We start from the raw sequence: 19816 nt of genomic DNA on the forward strand, positions 1-19816 counted from the left end.
TTTTGTTTGTATTTTATATAATAAAACAACAATGTTCGTTTTACTCAAACATAAACCTATAAATAGCAAAATTAGAGAAACTGATTCAGAAACTGAAGTGGTCTCTTAATTTTTTCCAGAGCTGTATATTCGTAAGTGCCATTGCTATTTAACCGAAGCAGGCAGAATGCATAAAAAATTGACTGTTGGCAGGGTGTAAGATTGCAATGAGTATCGTACTGCTCCTTGTGCAGGGAGTAAGATACGATTCTTTTTGTTAAAATCAGAACATAAACCAATATAAACAATAATAATAAAGTGTCTGTTGTACAAAGAGACGTAATTTCCAGAGGTTTAAAGGGTTAATGCTTAACTTAAATCATCCAATATTTTGATATACTTGGATATACTTAGAGACCTTTGAAGGATTAGTGAATTTTATCAACACTACGCAGTTTAGTGTATCCAGTAAATGAGAGCAAATGCTGCATTTCTCCCGAGACATTTAAGTCCAGGATTTGAGATCCTGTAACCTTTTCATGTAAGACGCTGCTTAAAGGCTGCATGTTCTCTGCAGGTGTACGAGACCCATTCTGACAGCAGCTCACTACACTGGTGAACAGCATGCTGTAGGCAGCAGTGTCTCCATATAGAACACCACGGCAGTGTGTAGTGTTCAGCTCTCCTCTCACTGCCTCAGACCCTCATTAAAGACCCCACTGTAACATACCGCAGTGTGCCATTCTAAGAATAGTGTGACATTTGTCATTACAGGAAGGAGGAGTGTATAATTATATCTCCTAATCACTGATGCGCTCACCTCTTTTAGCACGTCTGTTATTGTTATTGTTGCATTTATTTTTCTTTTTGATTGATTGTGTTGGTTGTAGATTTCTGAGAACCATTTGACGTTTGTTGTTATGAGTAAGAAGAAACATAATTTTGTCTTCATCATAACTTTTACTGTCACTTTTTTTGCTGTTTTTATTCATTTTGTTCATGTTCTGACTGTAATAGTAGTGCTTTATCGTAGATTCTTTGAATATTTTGACATTTCTTTCTGAGTAGAAAATTACTCTTATCTGATTATTATTTAGTTTTTACTAAAACTAAATTATTCGAGTTTAATTTGCCTGCATGCTCTCCTATAGTCAGATGAGGTCCTCCACAGCCATACTCACCCACACTCATCTATTTTTAATTTTTTTCATCCCTCTTTCCTCCTATTTACTCCCATTCATTTTTGTCAATGCCCAAAGCCTAGACTTTTATTGTCCTGACATCCATTAAACTGCATTTACTTCTTAAAGGGCAGGTCCCTATAGTCTAATCCACAGATACAGTACCAGCCAAAAATAAACACCTGGTACACCATTGGCACCTAGTAACACGTAACACTACACTAGCAACACATTAGCAAAGCAACACATTAGCAACCATTAGCAATGGTTTAGCTGTGAATCAATTTGGCATTTTCCTAATAAAGTGCATTTTTCTGATTTATTGTATACAGTGTCGATTCCACAGAAGAACCACTGTTGGTTCCGCACAGAACCATGTTTGTAATGATAGCGTGAGGAACCTTTATAGAACCTTTAAAGTAATTTTCCATGAAGTTAAGATTTTTCTTACCATCTTATACTATCATCTGTATTACAAACATTAGAAACATGGTTATTTATCTGGAAGTAAAGGTGTTCATCTATGGCACCAGCCAGTAAAACCATTTCTAACACCTTCATTTTTACCACTGTAGCGCTGTGTGTGTGTGTGTGTGTGTGTGTGTGTGTGTGTGTGTGTGTGTGTGTGTGTGTGTGTGTGTGTGTGTGTGTGTGTGTGTGTGTGTGTGTGTGTGTGTGTGTGTGTGTGTGTGTGTGTGTGTGTTGAAATGTTATAGGTGGCTGCAGTTGTTGACATCTCGTTAACCTTTTGCAGGAGAATCGTTATGAGACGTACGTGAAGCTGTTGAAGGAGGGGGTGAAGGAGCTCCTGACTGGGAAAGATAACGACGCGGCGCTGAAGAAATCCCAGTCCAGCCCCTCCCTCAATCAGGAGTCGCAGCCGGCCGCGGCCAAAGTCAAGCGCAACACGTCCGAGAGGAAGGACTACCGGCCCGAGACCCCCAAGGTCACATAGGCGGTCCACTGTAGACCCGTCGAAGAGCCATTCTACACAACATGTGAATATATATATTTTAATGTAATTTATTTATCTGCCACTGTTCTCTAACAGAAAACTGTTGTGTACAATGTAATTGACTTGATAATAATCGTCCTCTTAGACTGACAGGTGCTTGCGTAGCTATTATTCGTACGGGACGTTACTTACTTACGTATAAGTGTGGTCCTCTTCCCTTTTTTTTTCTTTATCTTTTTCATTTTCTTTTCTTTTTTTCTTTTTTTCTTTTTAAATTCCTTGTTGTTGACACTGCGGTCGTCATTATCGTGATGAGCGTGAGATTTAATTGTGAGGCGTTGGACTGTCACTCGTTCACTCGATGTGTTCTCCTGCCGCGTTTCCGTCCCAGGACTTGATTTGCCTTTCATTCAAGAGGAGTAGGACTTTTCTCCACTGTAATTAAGTGGATGTTTCCACATCAGTTTCTTTTGTACATACTACAGTAGGCAGTAGATAGATAGATGTGGTCTTGCTCTGAAGGTAATTTGAGTATATAAATGAAGTGAATGTTGAAAAAGAAACACACACACACACACACACCACCGAACAATTTCAGACGAGTGAGGCTTCCAGAGAGGGAACTGACACAAGTCTTGTTTTCTTGTTTCTCCTACAAAAAAAAGAGAGAATAAGATGGAGAGTGAATCACTGAGTCATTCTCAACGGACCTTCTCGTCTCTCTGAGATTTTAATTTTCTCACTGCAGCGATTGCAGCGTCAGGGTGTATATAATAATAATATACAGGACAGCGGTGCATCAGTTCAGCTCATCAGAAACAGAACAAAATCTGCAGCTTAAACTCCCAAATTCCCAATTTCCTATATTCCTAAAACAGACTCCTATAATATATAATACGATCAAATAGTCATTAAATCACATTTATTCTCTATTCTACCAGCATGTTACAGCAGTTTAACAATAACATATGCCAGATACATTATTTTGTAATGATTTAAAACCTAAAAAAAAAACCTAAATAAATAGGGGTACTTAACAAGGATCGAGGTTCGAAGCTGCGTTGAGTTCTATTTACAAAACATGGCTTTTTTTCAGACTGCGGAATGGTGTTCCCGGCAACATCATCGTTTGTGCAGGTTGAGCCATTTATTTTTTTAACTGTTAAAGTAAAGAAAAAAAGAAAAAAAAGGTTTACTTCTGCTTTTTTGAGTAGTGTAAATGCCAATGCTCCTTTTGTGTATTTTATAATCTTCTTATATATTTGGATTTATAATTCTCGGTTCAGAACATTATTGTTGTAAAGATTAAATTAGTATTTATAGTGCACTTTATGACTTAGTTCTTTTGAGTATTTAGAGCTTTATAAAAGGTAGTGATACATTTCTTACCTACATCACAGGTTTTTTCAGGCAGTACTAAATCATAAATGTGTTTATCTTATTGAAGGTACTGAGCTGAGTGTACGTTGTTTTGTTTGTTTGTTTTTTTTTATCCGTCGTTTGTTCGTTTTTTGTTTTCTCTTCTTCTCGTCAGCTCGAACCTGGACGTGTTAGTTATGTTAGTGTCAGTGACTCTGTAGTTTTGCTGTCATAGTTAGGTTGTTCGAAGACAAAGTTTCCTTTTGAGGAGGCTATTTACAGTGCTGTATAACATTTGAAACTATTGCCTTTTCGTGATGTTGATATTGACTTTAAGATGTCACTCTCGGCTTTTGGGTTAGCGGTAGAACGGACGTGAACACTATTTTGAGCATTTTTACATTTCCATCACTAGCTGCACACCAACAGAAGTTTTCCACACAACGGATTCGTTTGTTTTCAGTTCTCGAAGGTTTAAATTAGCGAACGTCATTTGTTTTTTTGTTCTTTTTTTTTTTTTTTTTTTATCTAAGTACGTGAAGTATAGCCAAGCTATTTGAAGGTATTTCGAGATATGTTAAAATGAATAAATAAATAAGGCTAGTTTACGTGCATGGTCCCTCCAGTCTAAAATGTTGTTTACTTGAAATGTATGTATTAAGGACACTTTATTTTTATTATATTTAGTTTTTTTTATTATTATAATTATTATTTTTGTTGTTGTCTATTTACCACACTTATTATTTACGGAATTTGAAGAATGTGAGTTATAAAAGTACGAAAAAATGATAAGCCCATATCGGCCGCATTACATTTCTATGTTTGTTTCTGCCATAAAAAGATCATTTAATACACTCAGTCAGAATTTGCGTATCTTGCATGTTTTGTTTTTTTTTTTGTTTTTTTTCTTTCTCTCTTTTTTTTGCTGGCTTTGCTGCACAAATAGCTTTAGCTTTGTTATTAGCTCTCTCTCTCTTTTTCCCATCTCTCTCTCTCTCTCTCTTTCCCATCTCTCCACTCGTACCGCTTGTTTAAACCACAGCGAGGATATTAACATTGAAGCACTTAATAGTCATTTGCTTTATCCTCGTGTCCTCTCGCGGTGGATTAATGTGGGTTAATGTGTCGGTGCGGAAGGCGATATGAAGAGTCTAATTCTATTTATGTAACTGTTGTTCATTTCCCATTATGTACGCTGACCAAATGGTTTCCTTTAATGATATGGATTATTATTATTTTTACTCTAGCAGCGTCCCTTTATCAGTGGATCCGTTGCACAAGAATTTTTTTTTTAATTGTTCTTGGTAATTATTTTTGATAGAATCTGAAAGAATACACAGAATGGCACAACATTGTATTGGAAGCTGAGAAATACTTTTATGGGTCAGTTTATGCAGTTAATAAGACGAATATGACGTTAAATGTATGTTTGTTTATTTGAAATGCCTTTAATTTAATGTAAAAAAAAAAAAACAAACTTTTTGACTGGAATATTGTGTTTGTTTCTTCTACGTTTTATCTTCAGGACAAAAAGGAAAAAAAAAGTCGAAGCTTGTTGAAACACCAGTATATAAATATGTATGTAAATCTGTCCCCCACCTGCTTGAGGTAGAAGATATATTATATGATATGTAATATCTGATGTATAGCTCTGGACAAAATTAAGAGACCACTTCAGTTTCTGAATCAGTTTCACTGATTTTGCTATTTATAGGTATATGTTTGAGTAAAATGAACATGAACTACGGACATCCTTTCTCTCAAATTCCAAATAAAAATATTGTCATTTAGAGCATTTATTTGCAGAGATTTGCAAAATATGCAGAGCTTTCATATCTCAAAGAATGCAAAGAAAACAAGATCATATTCGTAAAGTTTTAAGAGTTCAGAAATTAATATTTGGTGGAATAACCCTGTTTTTTAATCACAGATGTCATGCATCTTGGCATGTTCTCCTCCAGCAGTCTTACACACTGCCTTTGGATAACTTTATGTCTCTCCTGGTGCAAAAAATCAAGCAGTTCAGCCTGCTTGGTTTGATGGCTTGTGATCATTCATCTTCTTCTTGATTATATTTTAGAGGTTTTTAATTTGGTAAAATCAAAGAAACTCGTCATTTTTAAGTGGCCTCTTATTGTCCTCCACAGAGCTGTATATGATATGATATATATTTCACACTGGAACTGGAACAGTGGTTAGTTTCAGCTTCGTATAAGAGCTTTGCTGCCTTATAATAACAGAGATTGAGGGTTGTATGTTCTCTGAAGCTTAGATGGCAACAGCTTTATGAGTTTGGTGTATCAAATTCTGTCACTATTATTTTGGTGTTGTAGTCAAAACCAGGTCAGGACTGAGATGGACAGCAGGGGGTCAAGAATTAAAGACCAAGACCCAAGCAGAGTGAGTTTAATTCAAGACTAGTATCTTATAACTGATATTTTAATTCACACACCACGTAATGCTATGACCCTTCAGTTCATGCTTGTGAACACTGTAAAAGTACAGGAGGTACTCCACTGTCGATTAACAGACCTTTTTATTATTATTTTTTTATTTATCTAATAAGACTTCAACAATACCCTAGACGAGCAACTTTTTTTTTTTTTTTTTTTTCCCCCCCTTTCCTTTCCTCAGTCCAATCTTGAGCTTTGCTCCCTCATAGATATATTTCTATATAAATATATTCTTCTGTCATCTCTGTTAGGATAGAATCAGTCATGCACCTGTTACTGTCAGTAACCCAAAGGAGAGCAGCTGACTTTGTATATACTCACGCCTCAGTAGACAGTGATGCACCTTAGCCTTCAGCTAGGCTGTTTGGATTCCAAACAATGCATAGAAATATCTCTCAAAGCTGTGATCTTGTACAATCCTTTAACTCTGTAAATGTTGTTAAATATATCTGTTGCCCTGTGTGCAGAGGATTCCATTTTCTCGCTCGTTCAAGTGATCTCTTGGCTCGAGAGCGTGTCTTACGCCCTTCGCCCGGCCAAGATCAGGGACGCAGTGCTGGTGTCATACAAAACTGTAGACGGTTTCAGTGAATAAAACACAGTATTTAATTCAAACCTGCTTCTCTCTTCTTTTGTGTCACGGTCAAATTGAGTTCAAATCAATGCATTTACTTCCTATGCCAACCATACCCTAAACGACTTCGAAAAGACTCTGAAAAGACTTTTAATAGAGTGAAGTTTCACTCCCTCTCACATCTAAAGACAAGTCACAGACTTTTTACTCACAAACTAAGATTTTGCAAAGACTGGGGATCTTGCAGGGTCACTATTTGCAAGACTGCAACCAGATTTTTTCTGACATTATTTATCAATAAAATATGTTTCCACTCTGTCATGGTATAAATAGGGAGACACGTGATGTCACCAGTTTCTACACCCCAGGAGAATCGTGGTTTCCGAGTCTCATCCATGTCCAGTTCTGCAAACGTTCCCACGCTTGCCTTGCGGCTTTCCGTAGCTCTCCTATTGGTTGTTGACATTGTTCACGTCAATATTTGCTTAAACCTCAAGAGTCTCAAGACTTACGATAGTGTTTAATATGGTTGATATTATCTGAACTCCAGAACGAGAAAAAAAAACTGACTAAAACTTTAATTCCTAACCACCTTACACTAAACGGTCAAGATGACACGATCTGAAATGAATACTGAATAAAAACACGATTTCCAAAGGCTTTCATTAAATTTGCCATTTTTTTAACATTGCATAAAGTAAATAGCAGAAATGTGTTTTTGTCCTGCTTTTCAGAGAAAAAGAATCTACAAAACTAAAAAAATATGTATATTGAACACTTATTTACTAAACAGTTATTAACATCCCAGCAGACATACCAACAAAGCATAATATTTTAAAAATGGGAAAAATATAATATAAATTATTTAGTCTTTTCACTTACAGTGTTTGACTTTTTTGCTATTTTCAGAAAAATTATGTTAGTTGCAGAATGTTTGATGCATTCATAATCATTAGAGCTGCACCATGGTTACAAAAACAACTATTTTATATTAGAGAAAATAATATATATCATCAATAGGACTATGTAAATGGATTCAATTTTAAGTCAATGTGAAGTATCTCTTTTGGTCCATTCTTCATGAATTGTGCACAGAATATAAAGAACAACTGCCAGATTTAGAAAATGTCTAAAAGTAAAAAAAACTGCAAAAAATTGGTGACATGTGCTGTAGGTTGGTTTAAGGAACATGTACTAAAGAAGTGTTAAAGAAATCAGAATGTGTTTTATACTTTAGCTTCTTCTAAGTAGCACATTTAGCTTTGAGGACAGATCTGCACACTCTTTGTATTTTACTCTCAGTGTCTTCATGACTTCATTATTCAGTCACCTGGAATAGTTTTCTCAGCTTCTTGAAGGAGTTCCTGGAGGTGCTGAACAATAGCTGCTGCTTTTCCTTCATGTTGTGAAGCTCCAGCTCATCCCAAATCACCACAAATCACCACCATCAGGTTTAGATCAGGGGATTAATGTGGAGGACACATTTTTACATTTTTCTAATACTGTTTATTACATAATTCCATGTGTCCCTTAATAGTTGTCATGTCTTTAATGTTTAAGTACAATGTAGAAAATTTAATTAAATAAAGAAATAAAGAAGAACAGGAAATTATAAGAGGTGCATGTAAAGGTTTGACCGGTAAAAATCTTTATACCTTATATGTGTTTCCTGGAAAGTGGGGGTGTCTGGAGAGGAGTGCACTAATCAGAAGATTTGTGCTCCATTTAATGCTCTTACTCAGGTAACAACTGAATATTCCACGGAGGCGAATGGATAAAAAACATCATCCAGTAACCCATAGCAACACCAAGAACCAAGAGTGCTCATTTCATGGAACACTATCAATTTTGAGCTCAGCCTGTAGAAATGTGGCCAGCGCTGGTGGTAATATCTCTGTAAAGTGATGATAAAGGACATTTGCTCTGCAGTCATTTAGAATTTTAAATGCTTTGGCTTATCATTGTGTTATTATGATATTCTGATCTGCTGTACAGCGGCTGTGAGCAGAACTCGTTACAGTTATAAGGTAGAAGAACAAAATGATATTTTAGGGAAGTGTATGACAGGATTAAGGCCTGGGTTTCCAGATACTGATAAGAGTTTCTGCATTTAATTTCACTTTATACCTGCAGTGTTACACCATGGAGTGTTTTTCCAATCAGAATTAAAGGAGAACTCTGGTGTAAAATGGACTTTTAAAGTAGTAAAACATAATAAAAAGTACTTATCTTTGATGAATAGCACACCTCCGTTCTCCCACAGCGTTCTGAGATCCAGACATTTTAACTGTTGGTCAAAACACCCTTCAGACTGGGTGACACGGAGCATAATTTGCCCCGATAAAACGCTTTTTCCACTGTTATCCAGCTCAAAGTAGCTCCACACCTCCTTGGTAGAATCTGGAGAGCCCTGACATTTAAAACGAGGCAATAATAACTTAAAAAATGCACAAGAAGCTTTTCTAAAAAACTCTGTTTACATCCCGTGACGCGAGCTACAGCTCTAAGCGCCGCCATCACTGTACTGAAAATAACATAGACATATATATACTTAGACTCTGTATAGCGTAGCAGCTGGCGCCAGGAGACAGGCTAGTCAGCTATAGCTCCCATTATAGGATGTAAACAGTGTTTTTATTAAGCTTCTTGTGCATTTTTTAGTTATTAATGCCTCGTTTTAAACATCAGGGCTCTCCAGATTCTAGCAAGGAGGTGTGGAGCAAACTAACAAAATAACAGTGGAAAAAGTGATTTATCAGGGTAAATTATGCCCCGTGTCACCCAGTCTAAAGGGTGTTTGGGCAAACTGTTAAAATTTCTGGATCTCAGAACGCTGTGGGAGAACGGAGGTGTGCTATTCATCAAAGATAAGTACTTTTTTTATCATGTTTTACTACAACAAAAGTCCATTTTACAACAGAGTTCTCCCTTAACTTAAAAGATTTAAGGTTCAACTCAATTGTGTACTAAGTTACTAATGCTGTCAGGCGATTAAAAAAAATTTACCCCTTAACAGGCCAGGTTTTTTTTTTTGTTAATTTTTTGCATGACATTACACCACTAAATCTTGAGGATTTCTATTCAAGCATTACATAAAAAGCTTTCATATTTGATTGACATTACTGACAATTATAATTGTAATTGTAATAGAAAGTGAAGAAATATAGTCAAGTAAATCTGCTAATTATATATATGATAGTATAATGAATGATATCATAAAATTGTCTCTTTTCTAAACTTTATTTTAAAATCAATATTTTCCTGAATACAAATCAAATAGTTCATATCCTCCAAACCATTAGTTTCATTATGTTTGTCTAGTTTTTACATCTATTTTCAAACCTGCAGAATTTGGGTTGATTTCTGTTACTGATCTGAAAGTATTAAGTTGAGTAGAGAGAAAACAGGCAGCTTCTCCAAGTCTCCTGTAGGAGATTTCAAATACCTCAAAATTACAAAATGTAAAGAAGTTATTTTATGGCAGAAACAAAGGGTTTTGTATAACCTACACCTGTAGCACGTATATGGATCAAGGCATGTTAATAGGTTAAACTATTTAATTATGTGCCCTCTCATTCAATCCCATTCATTGCATAAGTATTTTAAACTGTACAATTATTTATTTTGTATTTTGATTATTATTATGATTCTCTGCTTATCCGAGCACTGTTCTGCATGAAACTGTCTATATATAACCCGCCTGTCCTGTCTAAACAGGAGAGCTGGAGAGCTGGACTCAGACAGCACTAACAGAGGCACAGCGGTGAAGGCGGTGTAAGAGGGTGAAGGAGGAGGAGGAGTGTGAGAGCTTTTAAAGTGGAATTACAGCAGGGATTTGTGATGGATTGGAAATAAAAGGCTGTGACAGAGGCAAGGAGTGTCAGGGAGGCTAAATCAGTGCAGCAAGGTTAGACCTGTTCTCCAGACTCACAGCTTCTCTAATGAAGATCTCAGAAGAGGAAACGCTGAGGGACTGAAGGTCAGACGCTGACGCTGAGCCCCATGGTGGACAGCAGTCTGACCTCCTCCAGATTAATAATGCATCCAGATGTGGGTTTGGCAAGAGGAACAGCAGTGAGGGTCCCTGATTAGCAGAGATCAGCTCAACAAGGTTAACGAGCTTTTAGATGGATGCAAATATTTAATCTGGAATCAGTGATGCATTAACGCATGCGAATAAATAATGCATTTGATCAATTCATCAGCAAGGATAAAGCATTAATGTGTGTGATTAATTAATCTGGAAGGTTAAAGCATTAATGTGCACGATTAATTAATTTAAAAGTGGTGACGCATTAACATGTGAATAATGAATGTGTGCGATTAATTCATCTGGAGGGTTAAAGCCTAAATATGTGCGATTCATTAATCTGGAAGGTTAAAGCATTAATGTGTGCAATTAATTTATCTGGAAAGCTAATGCATTAATGTGTGCGATTAATTAATCTAGAAGCAGTGATGCATCAATGCGTGCAATCAATTTATCTAGAAGGATAAATCATTAATGTGTGCAATTAATCTGGAGGCGATCATGCATTAACGCATACGAATAATTAATGCATGCAACTAATTAATCTGAAAAGATAAATCATTAATGTGTGTGATTAATTAATCTTTTCAGATTTACATTTATATACCCATTATTACGAGATTAATCTTAAGATAAAGAAAAGGTGTGATTAATCGTGATGTGATTAATCACAAAATTCTGTTGTGATGAGTGTAATTGTTTTAATAGATTAACAGCACTAGTAAAAATAGATAGAAAATTTCCCGTCCATCCTGTCATCTTGGGATAACCCCGCCCCTATATAGAAATAGAAAAAGTGTATAGAAAAAGAAAAAATTACACCATTCTCATTTCCCATTATATCTACTAGAGACAGATAATATCTGTCTAGTATCATTTAATATCTGTCTAGTATCATCACGCAGAAGTCATTCTGAACAATTGACTTCTGTTACAAATCTGATAAAATTCTTGTTTTTTTTTTTATTTCTCAGTTAGGATAAACTAATTCATTGTCAGTTTTTTCATATCGCCAAGAGTATCGTTATCGCGAAGATACCATGAAATATTGTGATATTATTTTAGAGCCATATCGCCTACCACTATTTTCCACCCTGTTGTGCGGTATGCCATGCCACGGTGGACAAATGCAGGCATGCAAGTGAAAATAAAAAGTGAATAAACTGGGAAACATCTTCTGAATATGATAAATAGTGAAGAGAATGAAAAATTATCTTAAGTCATTCTTTAAAGGCGCAGTATTTTAATAATGACCCTTGCGAGTGAGCGTAACTACGACTACAGCGATTAGAAACAGTTGCTTGGAAACGGAAAGCTGCGATGCACTTCAGATGATGGAGATGGAGAGCTGGAGAAGGAGCGAGGAGCTAAAGGACAGGAGGAGTGATGTCAGTGAGCACGGCTGCGTGGGCTTACTTCTCCCAGCACTCTGACATTTATATGCTGGAATGTCACTTATTGTAGAAGAGCATAGTTCTGAACACGCTTAATGTGAAGCCTGGGGGGGATGTTTTTGATCACGGGACGTTCTGTACAATGAGACTTTCAATGCTGTGCTACGCTCAAATACACACACACAAAAATACACACACACACGCACACACACAGTCACATGCACTGGGGTTATACACAAGTCCCAATATTGTGACCAGCACCTTGTTTATGCATGCTCTGTCCATCTCATCAGCTCCACTGAGCAGATAGGAGCACTTTAAAGCTCTAATTACAGACTGTAGTGCTTCTCTTTCTCCAGCTGTGTCCAGACTGTGCCTGACCCACCCGTACAAACACACACATCTAATACAACACCATCCTTTAGTACAGTCACTGCAGTGCTGAGAATGCAAAGAAATTCATATTATATAGATTAATATAGATTATATAGATTTGATTAGCCAATAAAAAAACAAAAATCCATGTCTCATAATGAAAATTAGAATATTGTAAACAACCAATTGGTACTTTTGGCAGTGTGTGGGCAGTATGCACAATCCTGCTGGAAAATGAAATCCACATCTCCGTAAAGGTTCTCAGCAGAGAGAAGCATGAAGTGCCGCAAGATTTTCCGGGAAAATACTTTTCTGCACTGACTTTGGACTTGATTTAACACAGTGGATCAACACCAGCAGATGACATGTCTCTCCAAACCATCTCTGACCATCAGTAAATGTTGAATTTTATTTTTGGAAATCAAGGGAGCAGAGTCTGGAGGAAGAGTGGAGAGACACACAGTTCAAGCTGCTTGATGTCTAGAGTGAAGTTTCTACAATCAGTGATGGTTTTGATTGATTTGATGCACTGCTTCCAAGTCTGTTAAAATGAAAAAAGCCACCTCAGTCCCAAAACATATTTTCTGTCACAGTTTTGAAGCATTTTAAATCCTTGTGCATTTTGGTTTGTGCCCAACTGTAAGCAGCAGATTAGAGGTCATTAATGTGTTGTCCCCAAATGTGTGTGTTTTTGGGGGGGTGGGGGGTTGGGTTTGAGTGTTTTTGTGGGAAGAAAGAAAAGAAAAAAAAACACACACGTCTTGCTTTATTATTTATTTATTTATTTGTTAAGTGGAAGGATCTGGACAAGACCAAAGTCTGCTGTTTGGGATCATTTTGAACAGGTAAAGTACCTGATTGCTCAACAGAAGTCACTTTGGTGGATGATTTGAATGCCTCACAAAATCAAATCTTTTTTTCTGAACCAGTTGGTTCATTTGATTTAATCTCCCAAAAGCCTCACTTTCACAATCACTACTGAACATTAAGCGTAAAAAGACCCAAGTTCCAGTGATGTCAAACGCAAAACTTTGATTCAAATGAATCAATTCAGTTTAAATCAGTGTTTCGACTGATTCCATACCAAAATAAAAAAAATCTATATGACTGTCCTAAAACAGGTCTTGTTACATTACAGTTTTAAAAGGTTTTGAATCTTTGTGTGATTTGGTACACAGCAGCTGATCGGAGCTCAGAATGTATGTCCTCAAATGTTTCTAAATGGGAGTTTAAAAATATGACCTCTGATTTCAGAACTGAGTTGGTCATAAACATGACAACACTGCCACACTTTAAAAGATTTAAAGCATTTATTTTTTGTGGGGGAAAAAAAAACACACTGCATTGCTTTATTATTTATTGCTCATAATTGAATAAACCATTAGCTTTTGTGAAATGGAGGGATCTGCTGTTTGTGATCATTCTGAAGTAAAATACCTGATTAACCACCAGATATCACTATTGTTTCAGAATCCTTAGATTAATTCTCCCCAAAAAAAAAAAAAAATGAATCACCAATATTCTTATTGGAAACTTTAACCCATTTAACTAACCCACAAGAGCCCAAACCGATATCTGTATAATTGATACCAATGTAAAAATGTAATTAGATAAATTCAGTAAGCAGCTCATTAATCTTCTGATACATGACTAAATATTTTAAGATAGTCATGAAGTAACAAAAACTTTATTATTAGGATTTAGTTCTAGAAATTCAGTCAAAGCTATTTCTAAAAAAGATTCATTTAAGCATTTGAATGGTTAAATAGTTGGAACAGAGCAGTAAAAGCAAATAAAACACTTTAAATAAACTACTTGTATCTCCAACACTAACCTAGTAGCACCTTATTTTACAGTCTGCAAAAAAAAGACAGATTCACACACTGTCCTATAGAGATGCTCTAAGGATACTCAGTAAGAGTAACTTCAAAAAAAAAAAAGTTAAAGTAAAGACTTTAAAGAGATGTCAAACTCGAAACGCGGAATCGAACTGAATCGATTCATTTGAATCACGGTGTTCCGAAACACTGTTTCGAAGTCCGTATCAAAAGAGGAAAGCAGTCTCGCAGTCTCGAAACGTTTCGAATCTTTTCGCGCGTTTTAGTCCGCGCTTAAGTTCAAGCAGCTGGTCTGAGATCAGAATGCTTGGTCTCATATCTGCCCAGAGGAAAAAAGACCCTATGGATTACTGGCTCAGACACTCTGCCGTCTTTCCTCATTTGTTTCAATTAACAAAAAAATATATCTCAATTCCAGCAACCCAGCAGCCCAAGCACTGTGGAACAGATCCTGTTAATGAATAAAAACAACTGATTAATTGTAATGTTTAATAAATAAAGTGTTACACAAGCATTTTCCTACCTTGCGATGTAAAATGAATAATGTCAGCTATATAAATCCACTGACTGTGTATCATAATGAAAAATACATGTTAATGTTAAAACAACCCTGTTCTCTGCAAAATGATATGTTTTCATTACTCAAATTTATTTAGGGACAAAACATGCTATAGGATATTTCTTAAATTTTTCATAAAAAAACACATCACTTCTGTTTCTGTTAAGAAAAAGTTGTGGATTTAGGCCCTGGTTGCCCACTAGATGTCACTGTGGCGTGTGATGATTCAAACGTTTCACAAGATCGAATCATTTCCCGAATCAATTGGTTCATTTGATTCGATATCCAAAAAGCCCCACTTTTGCCATCACTACTTTAAAGACACTTATGGGTTAAGTGTAAAAGATTTTAAATTCTCACCTTGTAGGAAGTTTCTTTAAGAATGAAGGTGCTGCTGAGTGATTCCTTTTCTAGGAGCCGGCAGAATCCACAGTTAACCCAGGAGGGGGAATCTCACCTGTAGAACCTGTAAAATAAAGACATATCAATTGAATTGTAGATAAAACACACTCACTAGTAAAACGATGTCATATAACCGTGTCAATATATATCTGAAGGCATTGAGGATATAATTATTGTTTGTTGTTTTGTTTAATGTATTAATGGTAATTGCTAACGGACCCTCTGCTTTGTGAAGCTCAGTAATGGTATGGTCCAGTTTAATTATGGGAGGAACCTGGGCTTTAAAAAGACTGTGTTGAGAATTAAGGTTTTTTGTTTGTTTGTTTCTCCTGAAGTTTGTGCAGGATGCTTTGGAGCTGATTTTTTGTTGAATTGTCTTTACACTTTGTTTTTTGGTTAGTTTTTCACTGTAGATTAATATTAAGAACAGACAAACAATCAAGGGATAAATAGAAAATTACATGCTTTAGTCTTTACAATTGCCTGATCTAAACTTTATGAACAGAGATGGTGATTTGAGGTGATTTAAAATAAGCTGGAGCTCCACAGCATGAAGGAAAAGCAGCAACTATTATTCAGCACCTCCAGGAACTCCTTCCTTCAAGACTCTGAGAAGTCTGTTCCAGGTGACTCTCCCTCATGAAGACACTGAGATTAAAACACCAAGAGTGTGCAGATCTGATCTTAAGGATAAATGTGCTACTTATAATTATTTAATGTTTAATATTCAAGTGTATTCTATGTTACTGTACAACTTTAATGCCTAATTACATTTGTGTAAAAAAAGGAAACACTGATTTGAGAAGAGGTGTCCTATCATTTGACTGGAACTGTATGGGAAATTACTGTGTGACCATTGCATTGGTGAAGGGCAGAGGCTGCCTTAGGAAATCAGCCATCACAATCATTTCAAAAATTAAATTTCTAGATTTGTAACAAACATTTTTTGATTTAAAATAAAATAAAAATCATTAAGTCACTTAGAAGTGTCTGTGCAGTATCCTTGTTGAGCTTTCTTTCCACATTTACATTACATTTAACAGATGCTTTTATCCAACGTGGCTTAACATTTAATGATGTGTGTTTAGCAATAGAGAAAATATACAAAAGTTCAAGGCAACACATTTTCTTTTTTTATTTTATTACAAAAATAATGGGATTAAGGATGAAAGGAGGGGAAGAAGGAAAAGAGGTTAGAAGTAGTTAGTTGTAGGTGTTAGGAGAGTAAGTGCTCTTTTGAAGAGCTCTGTCTTCAGGAGTTTATTAAAGGTAGTGAGGGACGCTCCTGCTCTGCTAATAGAAGGTAGCTTTGTTCCACCATTGGGGGACACTAGGTACATCTGCTCAAGTTCACATTATTGCTCCGTAAATAGGAATCTCTGCAGCTAATGAACATGAACCTACTGGCACCATGTGTAATGCCAGGTCACACAATCAAATCTTTCAATTGGTTCCTTGGGTTCAATCTCCATAAAGACCAACTTCTACAATCAATACTGAAAGCTGCCACGTCACCAATATTCTTACATAAGACTTTAACCCTAAGATTGGACATAAACCCCTAAGAGCCCAGACTGATTTCTGTATATTGTTGCATTTAAAACATTTTAGTTCTACAGCTCAGAGATGAAAATGAAAATGATTAAATTAAGCATTTGAATGGTTAAATAGTTAGAACAGAGCTGTGGACGCAAATAATACACTTATATTAAAAGGAGCTGGTTTTATCTTAAGCACTAAACCAGCACTCCTACATTCTGTAAATAAGGTCAGATGGAAGAACCTCTTTATAAAAAGCGCACTGTGCAGCTGATGAACATGAACCTGTTGGCACCAAGCCTAATTAATGCCAGGTATGGATCTATTGGGGTTCTTCAGCATTGAACTGTGGACCAGTGAAAGAACGGTGTTCTCTGGAATAATTCTGCACCACCAGTACATGACTTTCTGAAGCGTTGAGATGAGTTTATGCAAGTAAATCCTCACATCTAGTAGAAAGCCTTAGCTAGACAGTTTCAAGTGGATTTTATAAGGCACTTGATTTCAGACGAAAAAGTGGATGAGTGTTCCAATACTTTTGTCTTTATAGTACCGGGGGGGGGGGGGGGGGATGTACTATAAAGGGGGTACTATAGTTGTTATTTTATGCAGAAAATAAAATGAACCCAGTTTCTTGCCTAATTTAATTGAACAGCCTTCCTGTACAACTGGTTCAACTTATAGTGATGGTAAGTGACCTCTGGTGGTTGTTATATGTACTGCAAGCTCATAAACAGTGATCTACATTACGCTGTATGCAATGTGTAATAAATAATACACTAATAATAAATAATATATAGTGGTTTCGCTCCTTAAAAAAATCCTAAATTAGTTAACCCTTAACCTTTCTGTAATAGGATCTAATCTGTATTATGCAGTTTATCATTTAACTGTATTTAACTGTAGTCTTAATACTTTAACTAATTAATTAACAATTGAACAGGCACTTGTTGCTGCTTTCACAAATATTTAACATGGCTCTTTATAATAATTAAATAATAAAAAAAATATTGTCCATTCTTTAATTAAATAATATGAAGTATAATTTTCTCATAAAGTGACTGCTTAAGAAATTAATTAAACTGAAGAAATCAGCAGTAAGCCCTGCACACTGCACATATATTTATGAAAATCAGAGGCAGACTGAGATTAAGGATTGGAAAGTGGATGGCTCGTTATTATTGTTTATTTTTTGTGAGCAGCTAATCATCTCCATGAAGTGCTCCTCACGCTGATTAGCAAACCGCCCTCAGATTGTAGCTCAACTAATGGCTGCTAATTACAGCCACGGTGATATGTGTGGCCTTTTTTAGCCTTTCAGCCAAACCTCTTTCCTGAAGGACTAAAGGTCAAAGAGGTTCTCAAATCAAGCTGAGGTTGAATCTATTTAGATTAGATTATATTAACCTGGGGTTCTGGGCTAATTTTCTAATCGTATACAGCTGTACTGGAGAGCCACAGTGATTTTATTTCTGTTTCTGATCAGACATGAAAAAATAACAGGGCCAATTACCTGCTGTTTTTACTAAAGCCCAGACATATTAAAAAAAAATGTTCTTGTTTATTCCAAAAGCAAAAAGCATCTCAAACTAATGAGAAATATTGCAAATGGTTCTCAAAATAATATGAAATTATGTCTGAATAACGAAAAAAGGAACTCAAACTAATGATGTGGCATCTTTAAATTGTTAAACATCCCCAAAGATTAACCATTGGCAGATATAAACACAAGTAATTTTCATGAAATGAGAGTAAAGTAAATACAAAACAGAACCACAAGTAACTACACTTTAACAAATTGACAATAAACAAACCAACATGTAACATACACAAGACCAGACAAAGACACAGACACAAGGGGGCTGCTTACATACTGGGACAGACAAGGAACACCTGAGGAGGATAACAGGGGGCTGGGTAACCAATGAGACACAGCTGAAAAAACTAACAACAAGGGTGGAGACAATACAGAAACAAAACAGAGCCATGTGCTAAAGAGCACGTGGTGAGGGAAACTTTACAACTGGTAAAAATGTGCCAATTTGGAGAAAACAACAAGTGTACATTAATCGAGGGACAGAGAACCTCTATACAGGTAGTTGTTTATGATCTGAGCATGAAGAGGTAAAACTGATAGACACTGTAAGTTCTTTTTTCTGTCTTTAAAGATCTGAATTTATACACTTTCCCACTGTTTTGACTCTTATAAATTAGCTAATTTGAAGTTGATGAATGAATGGAAGATTAAATGAAAGACTGCTCCTTGAACACATTAAGCAGAGCAGATTCAGGGATGAAGGGTTTTGTTGTTGTCATGGAGGTGACCAGGTATGAGTCAGTGTGTTCCCTTCTGGCCACTGATGTAGACACAGGCCACACACACACACACACACACTCACATTGATTCTGAGAGATAGTCGTACTTATCAGAGCATTCGAAAAATCACATGAACAGCTGAACAGATATGAAATACAAATGAAAAAAAACACTGTGCTGGGGTTCTGACTGATTCCCTGCCACTAAGAGCCAAGAATCGCCAGTTCGAGTCTCAGATCATGCTGCTTGTCATCAGCAGCCGGAGTCAGAGAGAGTACAAAACATTTGGCTGTGAGTCATAATATCATAATAAGTCTAAAAAATACACTAAGCATTTTTAATAGTGGTAATTCACTAGTACAAAAGAAGTACCATTATTATTCCAAACAAATATTATTATTATTTTTAAAATAACAAGTTCATCTGGTAGATGCAAAATGTACTGCCCCTAATTCTACAATGAGCCACATATTTGAAGGACAGAACATCACGTTCTGAAACAAACGCAGGGCTACATCACACACAGTTTTGTAGGGGAAAGGTGTCTTATCCCTTCAGCAGTTTGAGAGATTCTGTCGGAGTCATTTGGATGAGTAGCCCTGGAGCTTTAACATCAGCTTTAAAGCTGTCATATTAAAATGAAGTCCATTCTCACAGGCCTGTCAGATCACCATAACTCTGAGCTTTTAGCCGCTGGCAGGAGGGACTGGCTGTACTGCCTGTTTGGCAGTCATCTCAGGTCACGGGCATTCGTCTTTTATTATTTAAGTCGCACAGCTTTTATCCATTTCAGAGACAAACTCAATAAGATTCAGATCAATTTAGATCTTTAGAAAAGAGTCCTGCAGGAAACGCTCTCAC

The 19816-nt window shown here is 36.2% G+C and overlaps 1 protein-coding gene across 4 annotated transcripts in view; it reads left to right on the forward strand.

Annotated features, from left to right (window-relative positions):
- Positions 1-6542, forward strand: part of psd3l (pleckstrin and Sec7 domain containing 3, like) — a 194619-nt gene extending 188077 nt beyond the window's left edge. For all 4 annotated transcript variants that reach the window (XM_022681270.2, XM_022681271.2, XM_022681272.2 and 1 more), the window contains one exon: positions 1915-6542. In XM_022681270.2, coding sequence (XP_022536991.2) covers positions 1915-2115 — 201 coding nt within the window. In that variant the 3' untranslated portion in view covers positions 2116-6542. The remainder of the gene's footprint in view (positions 1-1914) is intronic.
- Positions 6543-19816: the final 13274 nt, after the last annotated feature.

This window comes from Astyanax mexicanus, chromosome 20 (genome assembly GCF_023375975.1).
Source record: "Astyanax mexicanus isolate ESR-SI-001 chromosome 20, AstMex3_surface, whole genome shotgun sequence".
Classification (NCBI taxonomy): Eukaryota; Metazoa; Chordata; class Actinopteri; order Characiformes; family Acestrorhamphidae; genus Astyanax; species Astyanax mexicanus.